This window comes from Pezoporus flaviventris, unplaced genomic scaffold (genome assembly GCF_033815535.1).
Source record: "Pezoporus flaviventris isolate CSIRO_AGI_PZ_B2104156 unplaced genomic scaffold, CSIRO_AGI_Pfla_v1 ptg000007l, whole genome shotgun sequence".
Lineage (NCBI taxonomy): Eukaryota > Metazoa > Chordata > Aves > Psittaciformes > Psittacidae > Pezoporus > Pezoporus flaviventris.
In genome coordinates, this window is record NW_026892555.1 from 7,484,633 (window position 1) to 7,505,743 (window position 21,111).

The following is a 21,111-nucleotide window of genomic DNA, read 5'->3' on the forward strand; positions in this document are numbered from 1 at the left end:
TGCCTTACATCTTAACAGCAGATTAAGCTTATGTGAGAGAGAAACAGTAATGGAAAATTGGACATCTGCACTACAACCCAAATGATGAATTTCTGTTCTGGCCAACACACTGGAATGTTAATTAATTTCACTTATAGAAACACCTAAATTATAATAGAACAGAAAGACCTAATAATCTGATAATTTTTATATAATTAGTGTAAAACTGATCATATCTTCCTTCATCTGCTATAAAAGGTCCAATGGGAAGGTCTAGGATGAGACAATTGTGAGATGATATGTACTTGGGAAGAAAATTTCAAGACAATTACTCTAGGTATAACACATATCTAAAATCAATTTCAGACTCAGGAAATCCCGGATCAGACGGAATTCTCCTGTCTTAAGCACATTATGTGTGTCTGATGTATTTAAAGGCATTTTCCAACACACGTAAAAAGGACGATATTCATTGCGAATGAATGACAGGAGAAATTGGAATGAAATGAGTAATCCATGCCTCATCTAAAGACAAAATGCAAAGGATGAGGAACATTAAGCAATTAAAAATTAACAAGGGACAAATTAAGCTGTTAAGCATTCTCCTTGTTTTGTAGTTTTAGCCATGATATGAAAGTAACACCTGTGTCTCCCATCACATTTTAAACAAGCATAATCGCCTTTTGTCTCACACATTAGAGTAACAAAAGGACAAAAAGAACAGCAAAAAAAGTTGGGGCAAAACTTGTTTTCTAGACTCTATAACTCTTGGAGGCCCATATCATGTCAGCTATAGGTTACATGGTTGTAGAGAAGTTAAGTTTGAATCCAGAAGTCAAAAAAAACATCATACTGTACTTCTTTCAAGATTCAACATTCATGTATTTTAACAATAGGAGAAACTAGAGAACAGCTGTTACCCAAAATCTCAGAGCTAAGTATTAGCACTGGGCTAAAATTTGTATCTCTAAAATAGGAAAATAAATAAAAATAACTAAAAGTATCAAGATAACATTAAACCCCAAATTTAATCCCTGTACATGAAATGTGTAACCTGGTCTCAATTCTAACTAGATTCAGGTTTCCATGTACCAGGGGAACATCATGTTGAGCAGCAAATTCTAGGCTGAAGAACAACTCACTGGAGTGACTGCACAAGGATATCACTCCTCCAGCTCCGTAATCAAAGGTGATACTTCTTACTACTAGTCCCTATTATTAGTAGAGACTTGGACAGGATAAGTGACCAAAATATATCCATAATGCAAATTAAAACATATATATATATATAAATACATAAGAGATATATTTTTTTATAAGTTTTTCTCTCTCTTAAAGGAAGCAGAAACAGAATTCCTAAATCCCATTTAGTATAAAATATGCAGTCTTACTGCACAAACCAGTGTCCACTAGTGTGCATACCATGACAACTTATAATACAAAATCTCTGCCAAAAGCTTGAGCACAAACTGTCTCCTTTCCACATCTCTATGATAAACCTGTTTCACTGAGTGACTTTTACTACAGCTAGCTGGTCCAAATATGTATGAACTAACTCACAAATTCAATTAACTCACTGCTTCCTAAAAGGAATTAAGCAGAATCAATTCACTGCTTCCTAAAGAGGCCTTTATCCTTGGCAGGAAATACAATGCAAAAAGGTCCAAGTAAGTTCTTTGTAAGTTACAAAGACCAAGTAAGGTCTTTGTAAATTCTTCTACCCTAAGTGATGGACTCAATACTGATACCTTAACTCAGTATAACAGTACATCTTGTTAAGTAACTGAAAGTCATTACAGAATCCGTTTTCTTAGTAGGAATTGATCTTTTTTTTCTGCATGGTGTATTTAAATAACCAAACTCTGAAGTGTTTCGGATCATGAAGACGAACTGAAACTGGCCAACTTACCCTTAAAAGTCCAAACTGGAAACTGCAGCAGTTCAGAACTGATTCATAGCTTGATTACTTTGAAGACCTTGACCAGGCATTAAGGAAGCTCTCCTAACTTAAAGAAGACCACCACAGCAAGCTGGGAGCCAAGTTGTTTTCAAGTATTTTGATTCGCTCTAAGGTCTCTAATTTAAACTGCACAGTGCTAAAGCTTGCCCATCTGAAAATATTCCCCATATTGGAAAATGTACCCAATACCTGCTACTGTTGATCTTACACCTAGAAGTGGTACATCCCTCCTCTGTTCCAAAAAAAAAAGCTAGACATAGTGAATACATCCCAGGTCGACGTAAGACACAGACTCACTGACACTAACATGAATGATCTACCAAGAATGCTCAGGGTTGTGCTGTAGGAGGGTTGATGTTGATTGATAGAAACAAGAGCAGGGCTGTTAAAGCAAAGGCTCTTTGGCAGCATGACCTGGTATACAGGACTGTGAGGCACAGCCATGGGGATCCATCAAAGAAGTAGGTTTGTCAGCCCTAAGCAGGTTGTTGACAGAAAGGCAGCCTGCTCCAGGGAAGCCAACTAAACAGAAGGAAAGAAGATGAAAAGAGGACAGAAGTGCAATCAAGTCTGGGTGATGGCCAACAGCGAGAAAGCTTCCATCAGAGCTGGCTGGACTTGGCCCAGGTATTCACAATCTCAGGACTTTTGCCATTTCTGCCTCTAGTTTTCTATTCTGTAATTTATCATCATCTGAAGCACTAGTTACATTACCTTCATGAATGCTTCTATTAAGGTCATGTACATTACAGAAGGACCTTCTAATACCAGACAGATCATTTGCAAAACCTTGTATACCATTTCAATGCCATGATGTCTATTTCCAAATTGTTGTTTCAATGCAAGGACTGAACAGTAAGCAAAGAGCTAATCCCCACCTCTCCTCCAATTTATCATTCACACCTGTGATTCACACCTTTCACATATAGACTATAAACACAAATTCACTGGCAATTTTCTAACTTTAGATTAATACTAATTCCTAGCAATATCAAGGAAGGGAAAGATAAATGGAGACATACCACATCCTTGTGAATTTGGGACTGCTTGCCCAGGAGATGATATTCTTCGAAACCCGCTTCGACATCCCAGCTGCACACTTGGAGATAGATCAAACTCTTCATCCCGCAGAAAATCAACAAAAGAATCTGCTAGGAACTGCTTGGACTCCAAATACAGCAGGAAATCACCATCCTTAATCTCTTTTATAAATGCTCCAATGAGATTTTCTCCAACAATTGCATTTTCTAAAGGGAGGGTGGGGAAATACAACAAAATATCACAAGAGATTTACAATATGGGAACAGAACATAGAAATTGATAAACTTTCAGTTAAAGCCATAGGCAGATGTAGAAACACAAGTATGATTGATAGCAAACAGCAGACAAGTTTGAATCTCTACAGTACCCATCAAATTAAAATCCTAATCTCAGAATATGTAGAGGTGTTAAAGAGACAGGGGGAGAAAGCACACCCCAAAAATAAAGCATCAGTAAACAAAACTTCTGAGTAACAAAAATTCAGCAGATGAAAACCAGGATTATCTGACATTCAGATTTAATTTATTCCTGGTTAGGTTTGTGGTTTGTTTTTTTTGGGGGGGTGAATGGATATAATTTGTTTCTTTTTCAGCATTTTGTTGTTTTTGAAGGCCACCATCTGTAGCAATATAACAATCACCTTTCATCACACTACTGATATTCAACATATCCACCTATTGAACAGGCACACTCTTCACAATTGCTGAAACCGGTGTTTAAACCTGGAAAGCAGTGAGCACCTTTCCTACTCTCTATATTCTTAGCTGCCCAAACAGCTTCCCTTTTGATGACTTGTGCAAGCAGTTTTCAGTGCCAGATCAATAGCAAATTTCCCAGTTTGGCTGGACCAGAAGTACAAGAACAGTGTTCGCAGCAGATCTTGTTTGCTGTCTCGTTCTGTTTGTCCCTGCAGGGTTTATGACACTAAGTGAAATGTTGATGTGGTTTATTGGTCCAAATTTGCAAGACAAGGGCCTAAGCCTTTAAATACTGAAAACATCGGTGCCCTCTGTTCCTGAATGTTGGTCCATAGCTGACTGCTGTCATGGAGATCTTGTTTCCACCCTTGCAAAGGAGGGAGACAAGACTGTTCGTTTATGGGCTAAAGTGAATGGTCCTCACATTAAACCTGACAGCTGTGTCCTTGTATTCCCAATGCTCTGTTTCCTGCAGTTTTGAGCACCCTATCCTTCCACTGCACTGACACAACCTATAATCAACAAAACAGCACTTTGTTTTGGTCAAACCCAGGCAAAAATGATAAACTCACAAGGAACTAATTGGAGATCACCACATAATCAACAACACTTTGCATATGTTTTGCCAGAAATTGTCTCATAACTGAAAGCAGGAATAAGCAGATTAGCCTTTTATTCAAGCAAATATCCTTCTGAATTGTGTAGTGACTAACTGTAGAAGAATTAAAAATAACCTTGGAATGACAGCCGAGGGAATTCACATGTAGAAAAGAAGCAAAGCAGGAAGAATCCAGTTAGGTCTGTTGAATGTCCTTTAATCTAAAACATTTTGCTGTGTTGAGAAGTTCTTAACACTATCACTAAATGTGACCCTGCTATGACCACACTATATATCCATGCATATACAATACCCTTTGCATTTAGAGTATATAGACAAGTGTTTAACTGCAGCATATGTGCTCATGCATTGCAAGTTGACAGGTACATCCTGGAATGTCTCAGCAGAGATGGATGTTCAGTGACGGACATGCCAGCCACAGACTCACCAGTAACATCTGACACAAGCTGCCTTGATTCAGCCCTTCTAGCATGGGCCACGCTTCACTGTTGACATGGGACCTAGCTTCTGGTCCAAGATGAGCTTCCTAGGACTTTCAGCAAGCTCTAAAGCCCACCAGATATAATAGGGCTTCCCTGGGTTTGCTCCTGTTTTGATTAACAGTTCTGGAAATTCAAGCTACTACACATCTCATACATTGTTAGATTTACTGGAAGCTCTTACTGAGCATTTCTCCAGGGCCTAGTATACCTTTAGGAACTTAGACTTCTTAGGGGAAAATACATTTTTTCACACACAGAAATATCCTGCAAATTGTTGCATCTTATGTTACCTTGTGGGCAGAAATCTGATGTAAGATTTTCTTCTGTTGAATGAAACGCTAATTTCAACAGGTAAGGGATCATCCTGTTACTTGGAGTTTATATGGGCCAAATGAGAAAGTGAGAGAAAAGTGAAAGAAAAAGAAAAGTAAACTTTTCTTTTTTAATTTCTTTTTAGGAAAACGCAGAGAACAAAGACACAGCTCGAAATAGCAGTTGTATAGTGCAGGGACTGATTTCCTCTAGTCTCACTAATGGGGACTGTTCACTGTATGCTCATCCACTTCAGGCTCATTTTTATAATCCATACTGGTTATGTGTGTTGAACAGAAAAGAGAGAAATTGCTGCAAGTGTTCCTCAATATTTTAGAGGTCTAAGCTACAGAGCCAAATGGTATAAGATCCTACAGGAAGGGCTTTGCACACTGCACAGCCTCAGAATTCAGTACATGAAAATATATGCAAGAGAAAGAAGTAATGAAGCATTCACAAGTGATTTAGATTTGAGGCTCTCCACTGGGAACATACACACACTGTGCTTCTGTTTAGCAATTTTTTCTCGGTTATTTCATAGGAGAAAGGAAAAAAGGAAGCCTTCTTATTTGCCCATATAGAAGCTAGAAGAATAAAGCTGTTTTAGTAATGTAGATTTTCAGATCAGAGAGCAAATTTGCTCACTGTGTATAAACACACCAGAGAACACCTCAAACAGAAAGATCCAAAGCTGCCTTCGAAGGTAAGGGAAGTTGGTGGTGCCAAGGGTATACAGAGAGCAGGTTTGGCTCAGCCTCTTCTGAAACCACGTAGTCATTCCCTGAAAAGCAATTTTAGTACTACAGGGAAATTGTAACGTGGAGTTGGTCAAAAATGTAATGCCCTCAAAGTGGAATGCTTTCAAAACTAAAGTTCCACATAAAACCAAGCACACTCCTGCAAACTGCTTGAATATTCACTTATATGAACATTCACTTGAATTTCTCTTATAATCTGGAACAACTGAATGGATGTAAATACAAACATACTGTAAAGCCAGAAACACACCACCACTACAGCCACGGTCTGCATCCTGAAGGCTTTTGAATTCAGTTCTGATCAGGCAAAAACTGCTGTAGGGCACACTTCTCCATGTCCTAGAGTTAGAGAGAACATCACGTACAGGCAGTGCTATTGATATTTAGAGCTGGGAACAGCATTGCAAAGAATTAAGGCTGGAGAAAAGGCGGCACAGAGGGCATATAAAATTGGGATGTGTCTTTTACACCTTATTTTAAAGGGAATCATTGACTGCTTTGAAAGAGTTTCCTTTCACTATTCCTAACTCACTTGGAAACCACAGCAAAGATCTGCTAGTCAGTGGTCTCTGAATAATTCCACTAGGATGTCTGAGGTAAGGGTCATTCTTTGGTGTCAAAAGTAATGTAATAAACAGAAAAAGGGAAGATAGAAAATAAGAGAAAATACTTGGAACGAATTAGTTATATTTTTGGCAATGTGTGAATTGTGCCTCTCTGACAATAATGAACACAATCTTTTCCATCACTGAGGACCTGCCCAATGTAAATTAACATCTGGTAAAGATCAGCTCATGCCCGATAAAGTAATTTTCAATCTCGGTCAAAGAAGCTGCGAGAGGCGGCCCTTTGTGAAAAAAACATTCAATTATAGCTCCTTTCTTTTCCAAGAATAATATATCAACACCAAAAGCTCAAAGACAACTCCAGTGTTATAAACTGTTTCAATGGGCACTTATAATACCTTATCAGTGCCCTCTAAGAGCAGATACAGGGAAGCAAGACAACTAAAAGCAAAGAAGGCTTAATTCACAGAAATACCAGGGGGAAAACCCTTACCAATATCATGTAAATCGGGAAGAGAAGCTGCTGGGATGTTTTCCAGCTGAGTCCTCCATGTGACATTCACCCCCAGGCGGTCCATGCCCAGGCATTCAACATAGACAGTGGAATCATCACAGACAGAAATTGAGCCCGTGTTTCCAAACGCATTTACCTTGAGTTCAAAATTAAACCATGGTTAGTCAACCTGAGGACCTTTCCCTGTTTGTGTGCACTGTGCTATGCTCAAAAGGAACATTTTCACGAGGGCCTGTAAAAACAGAACTAGGAAAGGATCATTTCAGCAGGTCATTTACTCACAAAAAGAATATTTAAAATGTTCTCTTCCTTCAGAACATGTTTTTAATAAATATTGGACTGATGTGATATGATTTCTATGGCTACAATTTAGCTGATCTGCCAGTGGGGGTTCAGTGAGACTAAAGATCCTATATTCCCAGTCATCCATATGAGAATGCTGCCAATCTGGACAGATTTCATGGCATATTCAGCTCTTCAAACCAAAACAAAAAACCCACCAACAACAGAGAACAAGGAATTGAAATTACCTGGAGGTGACATAAACCACGAGCTTTCAACTCATCTAAAATGAATATCTGGAATGCCTGGAGTAATCCAGAGTAGTCAGAACTACAGGTCTTCTCAGGAGGCAGTAGTAGTTGAAAGTGTGCTTGAACTTGGACTGTCTGGAATAACTGGAGCTCTAAAAATCAAGTAGAAAAAGGGTATTTAGTAGCCTCATTAATGTAGAAACTGACTTTCAAAGTCACTTTGGGAAAAGACAACACTGATTTGGCATTTTGATTTTCCAGGTGAAAGCAGTAGCTGTTGGTAGTAAATAATAAGCAGCAAGGGACATGCTTGATAAATACATCTACGTTGTGCATTAGGGAAAAAGCCAAGTGATATCATTATATAATAATGAAGAGATATTTTACACTACAGCACTCCCAGAAGGATAAGGAACAATCTGAATTGTTAATGGATTGTTTAGAAGCTTTAGCAGATAGGAATTTCCAGGGAACTAGATAAAAGGTAATGTTATGGGTAGAAAAGATACAGGAAGACAGGAATTATTGATCTGTCAACATCCACTTCTCTTAGACACGCCCATGAAAAGACTTCTATTTTAAAAGTGACTAAATGGTTAAAACAATTAATACCGATTCAAATGGGCTTTCAGGAACCTAGCTTGCCAAATTAACTGCGAATCAAGTTTTAGGAGAGAATAAATCTGATTGAATACTTATGGTGTTCACATGGACATCTACAAGGCCCTTCCAATTTTATGATAGCAAACAGAAGTGATGAAAATCACACAAACTGATGAGAAATCCATGAGCAAATCAGTCACAAAGTATGAATCTTTTTGGACAGCTTTTAGCCATTAAAAAAGCTGCAGATTCTTGTCTCCATTGGAGTTACATGGATCCCAGGCTTCACAGAGGCTTTCTTATCTCTGGTTCAGCACAGAGGTCATGCTGTCATGCCACCTCCAAATGGAGTTGGCTCTTGTCCTACCAACCTGGACAAGTAGCAGAGCTCTCCCTCATTCACCTCTTCTACAGACCCTCACTGCATCACATACAAGTGTCACTGCTAGAGCATAATTCTCCACCCTCACCCCAAAAGGAGTGAGGGGTGGAGAGCTTCCAAGGAGAATGGTGAGAAGCACCAGGTGACACAAAAGCCTGCCTCGTCCTGCACAGCACAAAGACCTCTCTCTTTTTAGTTTATCGGAGAGCACTTAAGAGCTGACTTAACCACAATATTGAAATGTACACATAAATAACAGGAAATGAGATTTTTAAGAGCATGGGTAATTATTCAGTGGAACAAACTACCAAGTTTGTAGTGAATTCTCCATAATTGTGAATACAATTGCTTTTCTCGAAGGAGATGATCCTGCCCCTCTGCACTCGTGAGGCTTCACTTGGAGTATTGTGTGCAGTTCTGGGGTCCTCAACATAAAAAGGACATGGAACTGTTGGAACAAGTCCAGAGGAGGCCACAAGGATGATCAGGGGACTGGAGCACCTCCTGTATGAAGACACGCTGAGAAAGTTGGGGCTGCTCAGCCTGGAGAAGAGAAGGCTGCATGGAGACCTCATAGCAGCCTTCCTGTATCTGAAGGGGGCCTATGGGGATGCTGGGGAGGGACTCTTCATTAGGGACTGTAGTGATAGGACAAGGGGTAACGGGTTAAAACTTCAACAGGGGAAGTTTAGACTGGATATAAGGAGGAAGAGCTATTTACTGTGAGGGTGGTGAGGCACTGGAATGGGTTGCCCAAGGAAGCTGTGAATGCTCCATCCCTAGCAGTGTTCAAGGCCAGGTTGGACAGAGCCTTGGGTGATATGGTTTAGTGTGAGGTGTCCCTGCCCATGGCAGGAGTGTTGGAACTGGGTGATCTTAAGGTCCTCTCCAACCCTAACTATTCTATGATTCCATGATTCTTTCTGATGCGTTGGGAATTTTTTCTTTCTCCTTAAAGCCATGCACTGTCGCAAACACAAATTACTGAGGGAAGTCCTTAGCTTGCATTAAACAGCACCTTGTATCAGATTGCCACAAACTCCCCTCTGTCCTTACAGTTATTCAATTGCTATCAGGCAAAACCAAAAGCTACTTCATAACATGTCACAGAAACGTAGCAAACATGATGACAGACAAAAGTCTCGGTCTGAAATACAGAGTTTATAAATGTTTACATTTGGAATAGAAGACCTGGGGTACAATTGGAAATATGTCAATATAGGGATTTCCAGAATGGGTTTAACCCATCTTGGAAATTAAGAGTAGATGCAAATTTGGCCTCAAGATCTACCTTTCTCAAAAGCTCAGCATTGCTACACATTGCCATTTTGATCAGAATGTATCTATGTATCTCTATGTGAAATAATTGAAAAGGCCAACATTAATACCCAATTACTTGAGCTCTGAATGGACACAGATTTAAAGTGCCATTTTTTTCCTTGAAAATTCCACAGGTCAGCCAACCAACACAACAATAATACTAAAGAACTGACCGCTGCAAAAAGATGCAGAAGTAACAGTGACTTGATTATGCAAATAAACAGTCAAGTTCTGCCAAAATCAAACATCTGGCGCTCATCTGTTCTTCCTAAGGACTAAGTGGTTCCTTCGGAATCACTTCATGGTGCCAGCATCTTTTAACTAACAACGATTAATCATGGAACAGTTAGGGTTGGAAAGGACCTGAAGATCATCTAGTTCCAACCCTCAAATCCCCATATAGATTGAATAACTATTTATAGCTATACTATAACAGAAAAGTGGGACTGTTTCTAGCATAGGAGCCTGCTAAGATAAGGAGGTGGCAGAAGACACAACTAATCCACCCTAATTTAACAACTCCCATACAACCCTTGTGTCCTATTACAGTCATTCACACATTAGCTTCACGATGAAAGCAGATTTTTGTACATGTATTCACACTGCTCTGCCCCATTCCCAACCCACAGCAGTTCAGACATACTCTGGCAGGCCTGGTAGAGCGGGGCAGTCGAGACCCATTGACGCTGTTGCACATCACACTGAAAGGACATGTTAGAAGAGGCACTGTGGAAGCCCTGGCGACACACCAGCCAGCACTGCTGAATGTTTGGAGCTTCAGAAATGTTTTCACAAAATAGAGCTCCGTTAAGTATGGATGAGGCATCGAATGGCAGAGCACACTGTGGACCTTTAGGCACATGAGAAGGGGGATACGTTAGTGGCATGCTAACATCAACAAAGAAAACCTAGACAGCACCCTGTGCATTCCCACTCATCTCAACTTGGATCTGGTTTGATGTCAGCATGGTTCAGTTTACTAAAGCCGATAAAAAGACACATATTGACTTGATGAACAATGCACTGGGACCAGAAAGCTACGTGCACGGTTTCTCAGAGCAGATAAGTTTAAAACAGTCATGAATACATTTAAGCAGGAAATGAGGAGGTTTCTAACCATCAGCAGAGCAGACCTTTACAAAAGATATCCAGTGGGAATAGGCAGGGTAAAAAAGTAATAAAAATAATAATCTCAATTCCCTTTAAAGTGAAGTCTGAAAACTTTAAAATCAGGAGCTTATGACTACAGTGTCCTCAACAGGATGCTTCTGATGACCCAGCAGGTCCTTAACAGTAATATACAGCTTTGGAGTTAGAGCACAAAGTTTACCCTATCAACTTTACCTACATCAATACAGTCATTTCAACCCTGCCAGCCCACTGTAGCAGACTAGTACAGCGTGCTAATGATAATTAATTTCTATTAATCAGTACAAATCAATTGCTTCACTCAATATAAGCCAAGTCCCTTCCCGATTACTGAATATATCTAGCAATATTTAAACACTTCTGAGTTTTAGAGCTATAAAACATAGGAAGAAAAGCTTCCTCACTCAGAAATAAATATAAAGAAAATAACGTTCTTATGACATCCAATTCACTTGCATGGTGCATATATAAATCATTTCCCAAATAGCAATGCTCAAATCAATCTCAACCTCCTTAGTCCATGGAGGAAGGCAAACATTGCTGATAGTTCAGTTCTGAGCAGCCTCCCTCTCCCTCTTCTGACAGAGATATGAAGATTAATTCTTTAATTTAGCAGCCATTTCAGTTAAAGCTTAAAAAATTGCAGGATGACTCTGGGATCCAGTGAGCACAGTACATCTTTGTTCACCCACCCTGAGTATTTTGATGCCAAAATAAAAGGCTTTCATATTTGTCTCACTGAATTGCCAAATGCTTTTTTTTCCCCCCCCAAGTCTGTTTTATAGCATCTTTTCTGCAGTAACTCTATAAATGGGGCCTCCTACTCACTCACTGACTTGTATCCAGTCTCTTTTTTCAGTAAAGGTGGAAACCTGGCATCCTTGCGTACAACTCTTAATAAACCCCCAGAGATTTTGGGACCAAAATATATCACCGCAAGAGATGGTATTGCTTATCCTGACCAATGTAAACTACATGCACCACTATGCGTAAATTACGCAATACATCTCTTTATACAAAGTATGTAAAAATTAACCTGTAGTCCCTTTATTGCTGTAACACATTTCTATATCCAGCAAGTCAAATCCAGTCTCAGCTGCTGCCACCTTTTACTATCTGTTCCAATGAGAGATGGTGTGTGAACTAGAGAAATAACCAGCTCCTAAAACATAAGTAATGGACTATTTCCTGGTGTGGGTCACAAGTATCAGTTCACAATCAAAAACATGCTCATTTATCCATCTATAGATGTTATCTCTTGCTATTGTTATCAAGCCTGCACCATTTTGTCATTCTATTTCTGTTACGATTTCTCTGTCCTGTAGGAGTGAATCAGAACCTAGTTGAATATTGACCCCTCTTTCATTTCCATAACAAAATTACTGTGTCCAAGACCTTCTCTGGAAGCCTTTCTCTCCTCCATCTCTACCCAGACCTGTGGAAGTGGGCATGAGGTTGGCAGATGCATGTGAGGACTGCTAGGGTATTTGGCATCATCTGTCTGATGCATGAAAACTGGAAAAAGTCAGATTCTACCTGATGGAAGTGATTAAGCTAATAAAAACATAATTGCATGCACTGGACACTGTGAAGTTATTACTTGTTGTTTACAGCTGTCTGTTCTGATGTTGGAAGAGAAGTTTATCATATTTTCTCCACCACAAAAGCTATTTTGCTGATAGACAAGATCTCAAAGATAGTGACAATAGTACTCCTTTCCCTTTTCCCAATCAGCTGTTCATAGTTCCCAGAACTAGAAGTATACAGCTGGAGAGACTGAGGGGAAAAATAACTTTTGCTTCTTTATTTTTACACAATAACTAAGTTGTTTAGCATGAAAAAAGATCCAGTGCTATTTCAAAATCCAGGAAAATCATTAGTCATTAATGAAATGATTAAAGATCATTTCAATGGCATTTCTATGCAGAAAATAACAGTTTTCAGTAAAGCCAGGTTTCCTCTATGTTTTCAAAGCAGTTCTCTCTCTCAGCTCAGTCTTTCAAAAAGAAAGGTCATTAATCATCCAGTCACTATTTCCTCTAGGAAAAGTACAGCATTATAGGATCCCCCAGAATATCAGATGTGCACCCAAAATGTAAAAACATCTTAAAGGCATATCTCGGGGTACACCTACACCCTCCTTGGAACACATTCCATAAATTCCCTTGGAATGTAGGGGGAAATCTAGAAGATAAGCTTTCATGGAGATAAGGAGGTATCAAGGACTTATATACAACCAGTTGTGACTTTTCTCTGCCCTACTTGAAACGCTTCCGATTTTCTTTGTTCACCTTCAGAGTCTATGGGAACATCAATCTGTGCTGCTGAGTGCCGGGTGTCACACTGAGTTCTTCCAGCTGGTCCAGGCAAAATAAGAATCACCCAGCCCATGTCCTACAGACACACTAGACCACAACCTGGAAGAAGGATGGCAGCAGCACTGTACTTGTTAGACTGATCAGCTCTGCTTCTCTGAAGAGACAGAAACCTGTATGAGACCACTATGCTCACAGGACTACACCATCCTCATTCTGCAGCTCATCTCTCCAGAGCTCAGTTGGACCACGGAGCAAATACAACCCTGGGGTCTCCTGGCTTCCAGTAAAATCCTTTCTATATATCCCCCTTGGTACAAAGAAGATTATATTAGTGGTGGCTTCCAAGTTGGCTGAGGAGCCATCTAATTGATTAAAATGCCTTACAGCCAGCTCGGCTGCCACAGTCAGGTATTTGGTTGGTGAGCCTGTGTCGCTCTTTGTATAGCAGAATCACAAAAGGAAACCAAAGCAATCTCTTTTCAGTTTTGTTTTGCTAAATCTATCAACAGCTCTCATAAAAAAAAAACACCCAAATAACCAACAAACAAGGCAAAAGAAGTACAGAAATAGTAATGTCCTGCAGACAATAGTTGAAGGTTTTCTTTTCACATCTCTAGTTTCCACTAATCATTCAATTTGGAGCATAGCCTTGTAGAAAGTTGAATTTGTTTTGCTTCACTTCAGTGATGGGAAGATGCATAAAAGCCATTGCAAAATAAATTCAACCAAATGTCTCCCATTTGGACATCTCACTGGAAACCATGACTGAATTCCAGTGCTTCACAGCTCTGGTCATGCAGGAAATATGCTGTGAATATGTAGTATTTTGGCACATCCTTTTCACAACTCTGGTCACAAGCCAAGAGCACGAATGGCAGAACCATACATTTTTCAGATGTTAGTCAGCTGAATGGCTTTTAATCCCAGAGCCAGCTCAGGCTAGAACAGGTTCAAGTTTGCAGCAAGCTGTTCAGATTGACTTTTAGCTAAGTTTTATAGCTTCTCCCTGACAAAGCACTTGAAGAAAACTGGACATCATGCCCAGGTAGGTCTGAAATCTGCTATAACTTCAGATATAAGTTATATCCAAAGTTAGATCAAATATATAAAGAGAAGACACAAAAAGACAAGCATACTGGTTGAACAAGAGTCTCTATAAAGATCTGAACTAAGACTAAGATTATAAACTAAATAAGACTAAATACTACTAAATACTGGAAAAAAGGAAAGGATCTGGTCAAGTCCCAGACCTGCTCAGAAGCAATGTGCCTCAAGCAGGAACTCACTTGCACACTCAGGTCTTCCTCTGCTTACTCGTGTGCCTGGCGCTTCTTCTCCGTTGTCAAAGACACACCAACAGCTCTCTTGATCCTGGCTGCACTGCATGGATGAGAATGCCCCGTTGTCCCCTTCACACTGTGGGATGTAGCCTTTGCCAGCTTCCCGTAAACCAGCTTTAGACCTCAGCATAGTACAGAAACTAGGACCTTTGAAGAGAGAAGTTTATTGCAAGGTACAGAACAGAAGACAACAAACTGTGTTAGAGACTTTAACAGCAGTGGGTTCAGCCTGCTTTATTAGAACGAAGAAAAATGAATGATCACAAAACCATCAATTATTTCACTCATTATAGAAACAAGGAATTTTACTTCCACTAGAAAACACATTTTTATTAAAGAGCAAGTTATATGGGTTTGCATCAATAAAAGGTGAAAAACTACTGATATTTACTTCACATTCACATCATTTTTTATCATAAATTGGATAACGTATCACTTAGATGCTGATATTTAAAATTAAAAAAAAACAAATCTTTTTAGTAGGAGGCTTTGATCAAGTTCATTTTAAATGCAATAATGTGAACATTTACATTATGAGCAGCCAAAAAATCCCTTTAAAACTGGAAAAAATACCCAGCCACAAACCAGCAATATTTATGGTCTCCCACAAACAAAACAGGGACATGAGCGTGCAGAACCACCTCTGACAAGAAGATCCAAAAAGTTCAGTCCAAACTTGAGACAAAGTTGGTTCTTATTGATTTTGTTCATTTGCAATTGTCAGAATAGGCTTTTAAATTTGTGTAACAAACCATTACACAACCAATTCCGCGGAGAACATGCTGTTACTTATCCCTGTTGCATGTCCTCATGGACTTCTGTGATCAACCCATATATAACAAGAAAGCAGACCTGCTGGGTCATATGAAAGTCATTATCTAACTCACTAGCCTCTCCTGAATAACTATTTACTGATATAGATGCTCTGGGAGAAGGTTTGCCTGAAGCCAGCAGACAACTCTCCCATATTTTCTCTGGGAGATGGCTTCAGAAAATCACTACAGAACTGAAGAAACAAGCCCAGGAGCACTGCAGGCTCTTGGGCTGACTGTACTGTTCAGAAGAGCAGGGCCAATAGGGCACCTCAATTCCTGAAGGAATCCTTCAAGCTTTTGGACCAACCATCTTCTGTAAGACCTCAAAACTTCACTGTCTTTATCTGAAGACAATAAAAAGGTATTATAGATGTAATTGCATTCCATGGAGCAGTTGTGGACCGTGCAAAATGGTCACACTGACTGCACATGGCCCAGTTCCCACAGTTCAGGATTCACTGCCTCAGAAAACTCATCCACAAGCCCAAAGAATTTTCCATGGTGGTAAGAAATGGAAGGTAAAAAAATTGCCTAGAAGCCTGTCCATCACTTTGTTTTACTGGTTTATTTCTGATGATAATAAAGGCAAACTATTTTGAGATACCCTTTCCATGCTGATGTGCTCACATGTACGCTATCACTGAGGAATTAAACTGTAAGCCCTCTGTGTTTCACAGGCATCATTCTGAAATGTACATATGCTGCAAAGCATTAGGCATTGCCACTAGTGTCACCGGCTGTGGGTAAAGCACTACTCACACTCTGGATTGCCGTCCAAATCTTTGCTGCCACGCTGAAATACTTCTCCTGACACAGGATCTACACACCAAATATCTGTGCTGGATCTCTGTAGCACAGCGTATTCTCCTGTCTACAAAGAATCAATTCCGTGTCATTGCAGAACAATGTATATTAATACAGACATGACAAAATGCCTAGCCCAAAGGTTGGTTAAAATATTTGATTCTATTTTTCCATCAGTACAACATGTTGAAATGAAACACAAAATATTAAAATACAGACCAGGTCCTGAGAGAAGCAGTATACAGTCTGAAAGCCCATTGAGATGAAGTCCTTGCTTTGGTATAATCTTGCTTTGAAATGTCTGTTCCCTGCCCATCTCAGGGCTCTCTCCTGCTCACTGCCATGTTTTGAGAGCGCCACAGACCCTATTTTAGGATACCTGCATTCAACTCCCTCTCATCCTAACATTCTCTCACAGCTCAGATAGAGCTTCCCACATGCCAATCAATTAAGTTGTGGCTTTTAAGCATAGCCCTACAAAAGGACTAGGCAAAGCCAACCTGCAAGGACTGAAACACAGGCAGGGACAAAGCTTTCTATGCCCAGTCTTCATCTCAAAGCTATTTAAATTCTGCCTTGTGCAGGGCATTGCCCATTGTTAGCTTTGGTTTACCCTTTTCTTTCAGTTCAATAGGAATGCAACGGATGCTTAAGGGGCATAGACTGAAACTGTACAAGCCTTTGGCATGATGTAAGCAAAACTGGGGAGGTTTTATTTCTTCCTCCCTTAGTCAGGTTAAATCACCTCAAGGCAGTAGGGGATGAATAGATCAGCTGTAGAGGCACCCAGCCTTGAACCACTCTGTCTCCAGCTGGAAATTAAGGCATTGGTTCGAGATCGCTGACATGATGTCTGGCCTGTAAGGCAGAAAACATACATGCATGTTAAATACAACCAAGTTCTCAAACCTAAGCTAGAGAAAAGGGCACATCCCCAGCTCCTTTGCACATCTCCATTAGGCTCTGCTACAGTGTCAGGCAGGGAATTCCTGATCGGTGTTTGATAACTACAGAATCACAGGACAGTTGATACCTCTGAAGAGATCTGGTTGAACATCTGGTCCCATCCTGCTGCTCAAAACAGGGCCACCAACAGCAGAGGGTCTATTCTCAAATCATAGAATCACAGACTGGTTTGGGTTGGAAGAGGCTTTAAAGCCACCCAATTCCAACCCCCTGCCATGGGCAGGAACACCTTCCACTAGACCAGGTTACCCCAAGCCCTGTCCAGCCTGGCCTTGAACACTGCCAGGGATGGGGCAGCCACAGCTTCCCTGGGCAATCAGTGCAAGTACCCACCCTCACAGTAAGGAATTTCTTTCTCATACCTAATCTAAATCTACCTTGTTTCATTTTGAACCCATTACCCCTTGTCCTGTCACTACACTTACAATCATTCAAGCCAGAATCACACAGAATGAAATTAAATGAGTTAGCAAAACATAAAATTCCTTTTTCTCTTCGTGCAATGGTTAGAAACCAGCATTGCTACGTGTGTGTATCGTATTAGAACTGTCAATAAATATTAACATCTGTATGAAAAGGTAAAAGCAAATATTTAGGAAGAAAAAAACAACTGACATTTAGGAAGTTGTGCTGAGCGTGAGACCAAGGAATCCACGACATAGCGTCCTCTCTCATCCACACACCAGCAGTGACCTGGCCAGGGAAGAAAAGCACCTTTACTTCAGATGTCGTACTGCTTTGTTGCATACTGGGAAGATTTTCATCCTCTGCAGCACTATAGAAAGTGGTCAGTAAATCTAAGTCAAGTTCACTCTGCTATCCAAAACACCTGAGAGCAGTGGTGACAATGGAAATGTAGTAGCTTTGGTAAGATTCTTTCACTGCATCCCTATCCTGCAGTGCACCATTCACAAACTTGCTGAGAGTGAGCTCTGTCTCATTGTCCTGGACCTTAATGAAGGCGTTAAGCAATACCAGCCCCGGAACTGATCCCTGAGGAACACTACTAGCAATAAGCAACTGCATGCAGATTTTTTGAGCCTAAATATGCTGTCACTTGAGTCCCCCAATCCAGTCGATTTTCCATCCAGCTTGTAGACCACTTCACCTCCCTTTAGTTTGGCTACAAGAATACTGCTTTTCCATCTGTTCTATTAGAATTCTGCTCAGCTTTTCTTTGTTCAAACAGGCCAAACTATCTTGTTGGCAATTATTCACCTGTGCTCTCATAGCACTGTGTTGGCTCCCAGTTCCCCAGGCCATCACACTGTGGGATGTAAGGAAGAAATCCCAGCTGCATCGCTTCCCCAGCAGAACCTTTCGAAGCAAAGTGATTCCTCCAGTAGAAATGCAAGACTGGCAAAGTAAAAGAAAGCTGTTAGTGGCCAATACAAGGTATTTTCAATGCACGTTTGCAAACACCTGAATGTTCCCTGTACTTCAGAAGGCTAATCAACAAACCTGCAAGTACATAAAGGCTGGTAAGTGTCCAGATCATATATATTCATCATGTCATACATATAAGACAGCTGAAATGAGCCCTTGGGTGGGCAGGTTAATTACACTGATTAATTATACCTGCTGAGTTGCACCTGTTTTCAGCAAAATTACCTTTGACACAGAGTGGTTTTGCACAGATTCTGGGCGTTAATCCATTTAATTAAGCTCTCCTCTCTCTTTCCCCTACCTGACTGTGCAGCCAGCTGGAGAGCATAGTCACTGCCTGATAACAGCTTTTTGGAGACCACCACCTCTGACTCGTAGGGCCGAGCAAAACGTAGGAGGTCCCTGTCTGTGAGCTGTATTCCCTTTGCCATCAGGAAGCTCTCTCCAAAAGCAAAGTGGGAACGGTTTGATGCCAGGATGAGCTGCTCTGCCTCTTCCATAAATTTCATGGCTTCTTGCTTAACACCTTCACATATACCAGGACCTATAGGATCAAAATGTATATTAATGCTTTTCATCTAAATCCAGTAAAGATGTGCTTTGATGCGAAAATTAACTGGCCTTTTAATTAGCATCTTCTATTTCCTTCTACATTCACTTTGTTTTGAATCGCATAATGGAAGTCATTTAAATCACAGGGTAGTCCTGAATTTTCCATAGAACACTTCATGCAGTGTTTCTAACTTAAAATGTCCTTTGCCATCTGGATAAGTATCTTCCACAAAAGCATTACATGTACAAATTATAAAGTCTACACAAACTTGATATGGAACTTTATTCCTCCTTATTCCCTAAGCTGAGAGACCACTTAATTTACTCAAAATGACCTACTCCACCTCTGGTGGCCCATGGCAATGGAAGCATTGATGATCTTTCTGACAAGTCTCCTACTTCACAGCAATTGACTTTCTTCTTGTGGCATAAAAGCAAAGACCAGAAACCCTGCTACTAAAGTTCTGTTACTTACATGTCGGGACCTGGTTCACTTCTGCCTTTGTTCCCTGCAGTTCTTCTCCTCTGCTATCAACACACCAACAGTCACGAAATTCAAAGTGGCTTAATGAAGCACTGAAATCAGTGTAGGGCCCTGGGTAATAGGTCAGCTGCTCATTCAGAAGCTGCCAGAATATATATGGATCCAGTAAAATGTTCTCAGGTGCATAGGTCAAGTTTCCTTCCAGCACTTCAGGTGGGAGCTCGGTGAAAGACGAGTACGTGGAGAATGCTGGGAAGACATTCTGGTGCCCAGCCTCATACAAAGCTTTAACAAAAGCTGAGAAGCCTTTGGAAGATGCCTCTTTATACCCAGTTATGATGCTCAATAGATCAGCAATGGGCAAGCTTTTGCCTTCGTTGTTCTCTGCAATCCACCTGTCATACCATTCAAAGGCTTGCTCAGGAGGACCACTGCACTGCACTTGCCTCCAGGCACCCTCAGCATCGCACTGAGGGAGGTAAACGCTGTAGGGCTGAGACAGAGCACTTGGTTCTGACAACAGGAGCCTCACAGCCTTTAGAAACTCCTCACCAGCTGTTACTTGGCAAGCGCTTGGGCCTGGGGAAAGGAAAAACATGCACAGCATGTCTTAAGAGTGCACTGGAGATATACAGTACTCCTTGCCCCCCTAGTACTATAAATACTAAAACTTGGTCACTTATCCCAGTGCTAACAACAACCTTTCTAGTCTGTTACTAAGAGGGGTAAGGCTATCAAAGCACCCATGCTGAACCACAGTAAAACTTCCCAAGGCATGTGAGCACTGAAAGATGCATATAAAAATATCTGAGCATATTAAGTGCCTGTAGTTCTTACTGGAGGGGACAGTTGCCTGATGCCACTAAAAGCCTTCCTGAATTTGTTCACATGCAAGATACACTTGGTAATCCAGTAATTACTTCTTATTCAACAATCCCTGCAAGAGCAACAGTCCGTATAGGAGGATAATACTGATTTTATTTCCCCTTGGACCCAACCAGAATTTTCAATTCTGTTGCCTTCTCTTCCTATTCCCTACTGAATATTGTAGCTGAATATAAAAACACCATCCCTCAAAACGCTGAAATGAGTTTGTTCTCAAAGCCTTTTCTGCCATCTATGGAGCCAAATTGCATTTTGCCACCAAGGAGCTCTACAAACCTAGCAAAACCCAGGAGCTTATCTCCTTTTGAGCATCAGAGAATTACGAACCTGTTTATTTTTGATTGCACTACAGATGGGTTGCTAGATACAAATCCCCTACCAGTTCAGATCATTGTGATAAATTCCTCACTAATTCTGCAAACTGTTACTCAAAGGAGCTGCTTCACTATGTACCACTGTCATCTGCTGGATGCTCTTGTATTCCTTCCAAAACGAGAAGCAGGCTCTTCTCTTGGTCTGTTCTCCCTGTTTAAGTGCCATTTTCAGTTCACAGAAACTTGAAAGACAAAGATACCCAGCCTATCTGCTTCCTTCTTCCTTTGTATCACAGTAATAGAAGAGCAAGAAAAGGCAGTTCACAGTCTG

At 40.5% G+C, this 21,111-nt stretch overlaps 1 protein-coding gene across 1 annotated transcript in view; it reads right to left on the reverse strand.

Annotated features, from left to right (window-relative positions):
* The window catches only part of LOC133266489 (PHD finger protein 20-like protein 1), a 212,559-nt gene that overhangs the window by 112,049 nt on the left and 79,399 nt on the right, over window positions 1-21,111 (reverse strand). The window contains exons 29-39 of the mRNA XM_061447707.1: window positions 19,573-20,160; window positions 18,847-19,089; window positions 18,378-18,515; window positions 17,775-17,852; window positions 16,939-17,051; window positions 16,149-16,260; window positions 14,521-14,721; window positions 10,411-10,617; window positions 7,460-7,614; window positions 6,909-7,065; window positions 2,962-3,186 (exon numbers count right to left, since the gene is read on the reverse strand). Coding sequence (XP_061303691.1) covers window positions 2,962-3,186; window positions 6,909-7,065; window positions 7,460-7,614; window positions 10,411-10,617; window positions 14,521-14,721; window positions 16,149-16,260; window positions 16,939-17,051; window positions 17,775-17,852; window positions 18,378-18,515; window positions 18,847-19,089; window positions 19,573-20,160 — 2,217 coding nt within the window. The remainder of the gene's footprint in view (window positions 1-2,961; window positions 3,187-6,908; window positions 7,066-7,459; window positions 7,615-10,410; window positions 10,618-14,520; window positions 14,722-16,148; window positions 16,261-16,938; window positions 17,052-17,774; window positions 17,853-18,377; window positions 18,516-18,846; window positions 19,090-19,572; window positions 20,161-21,111) is intronic.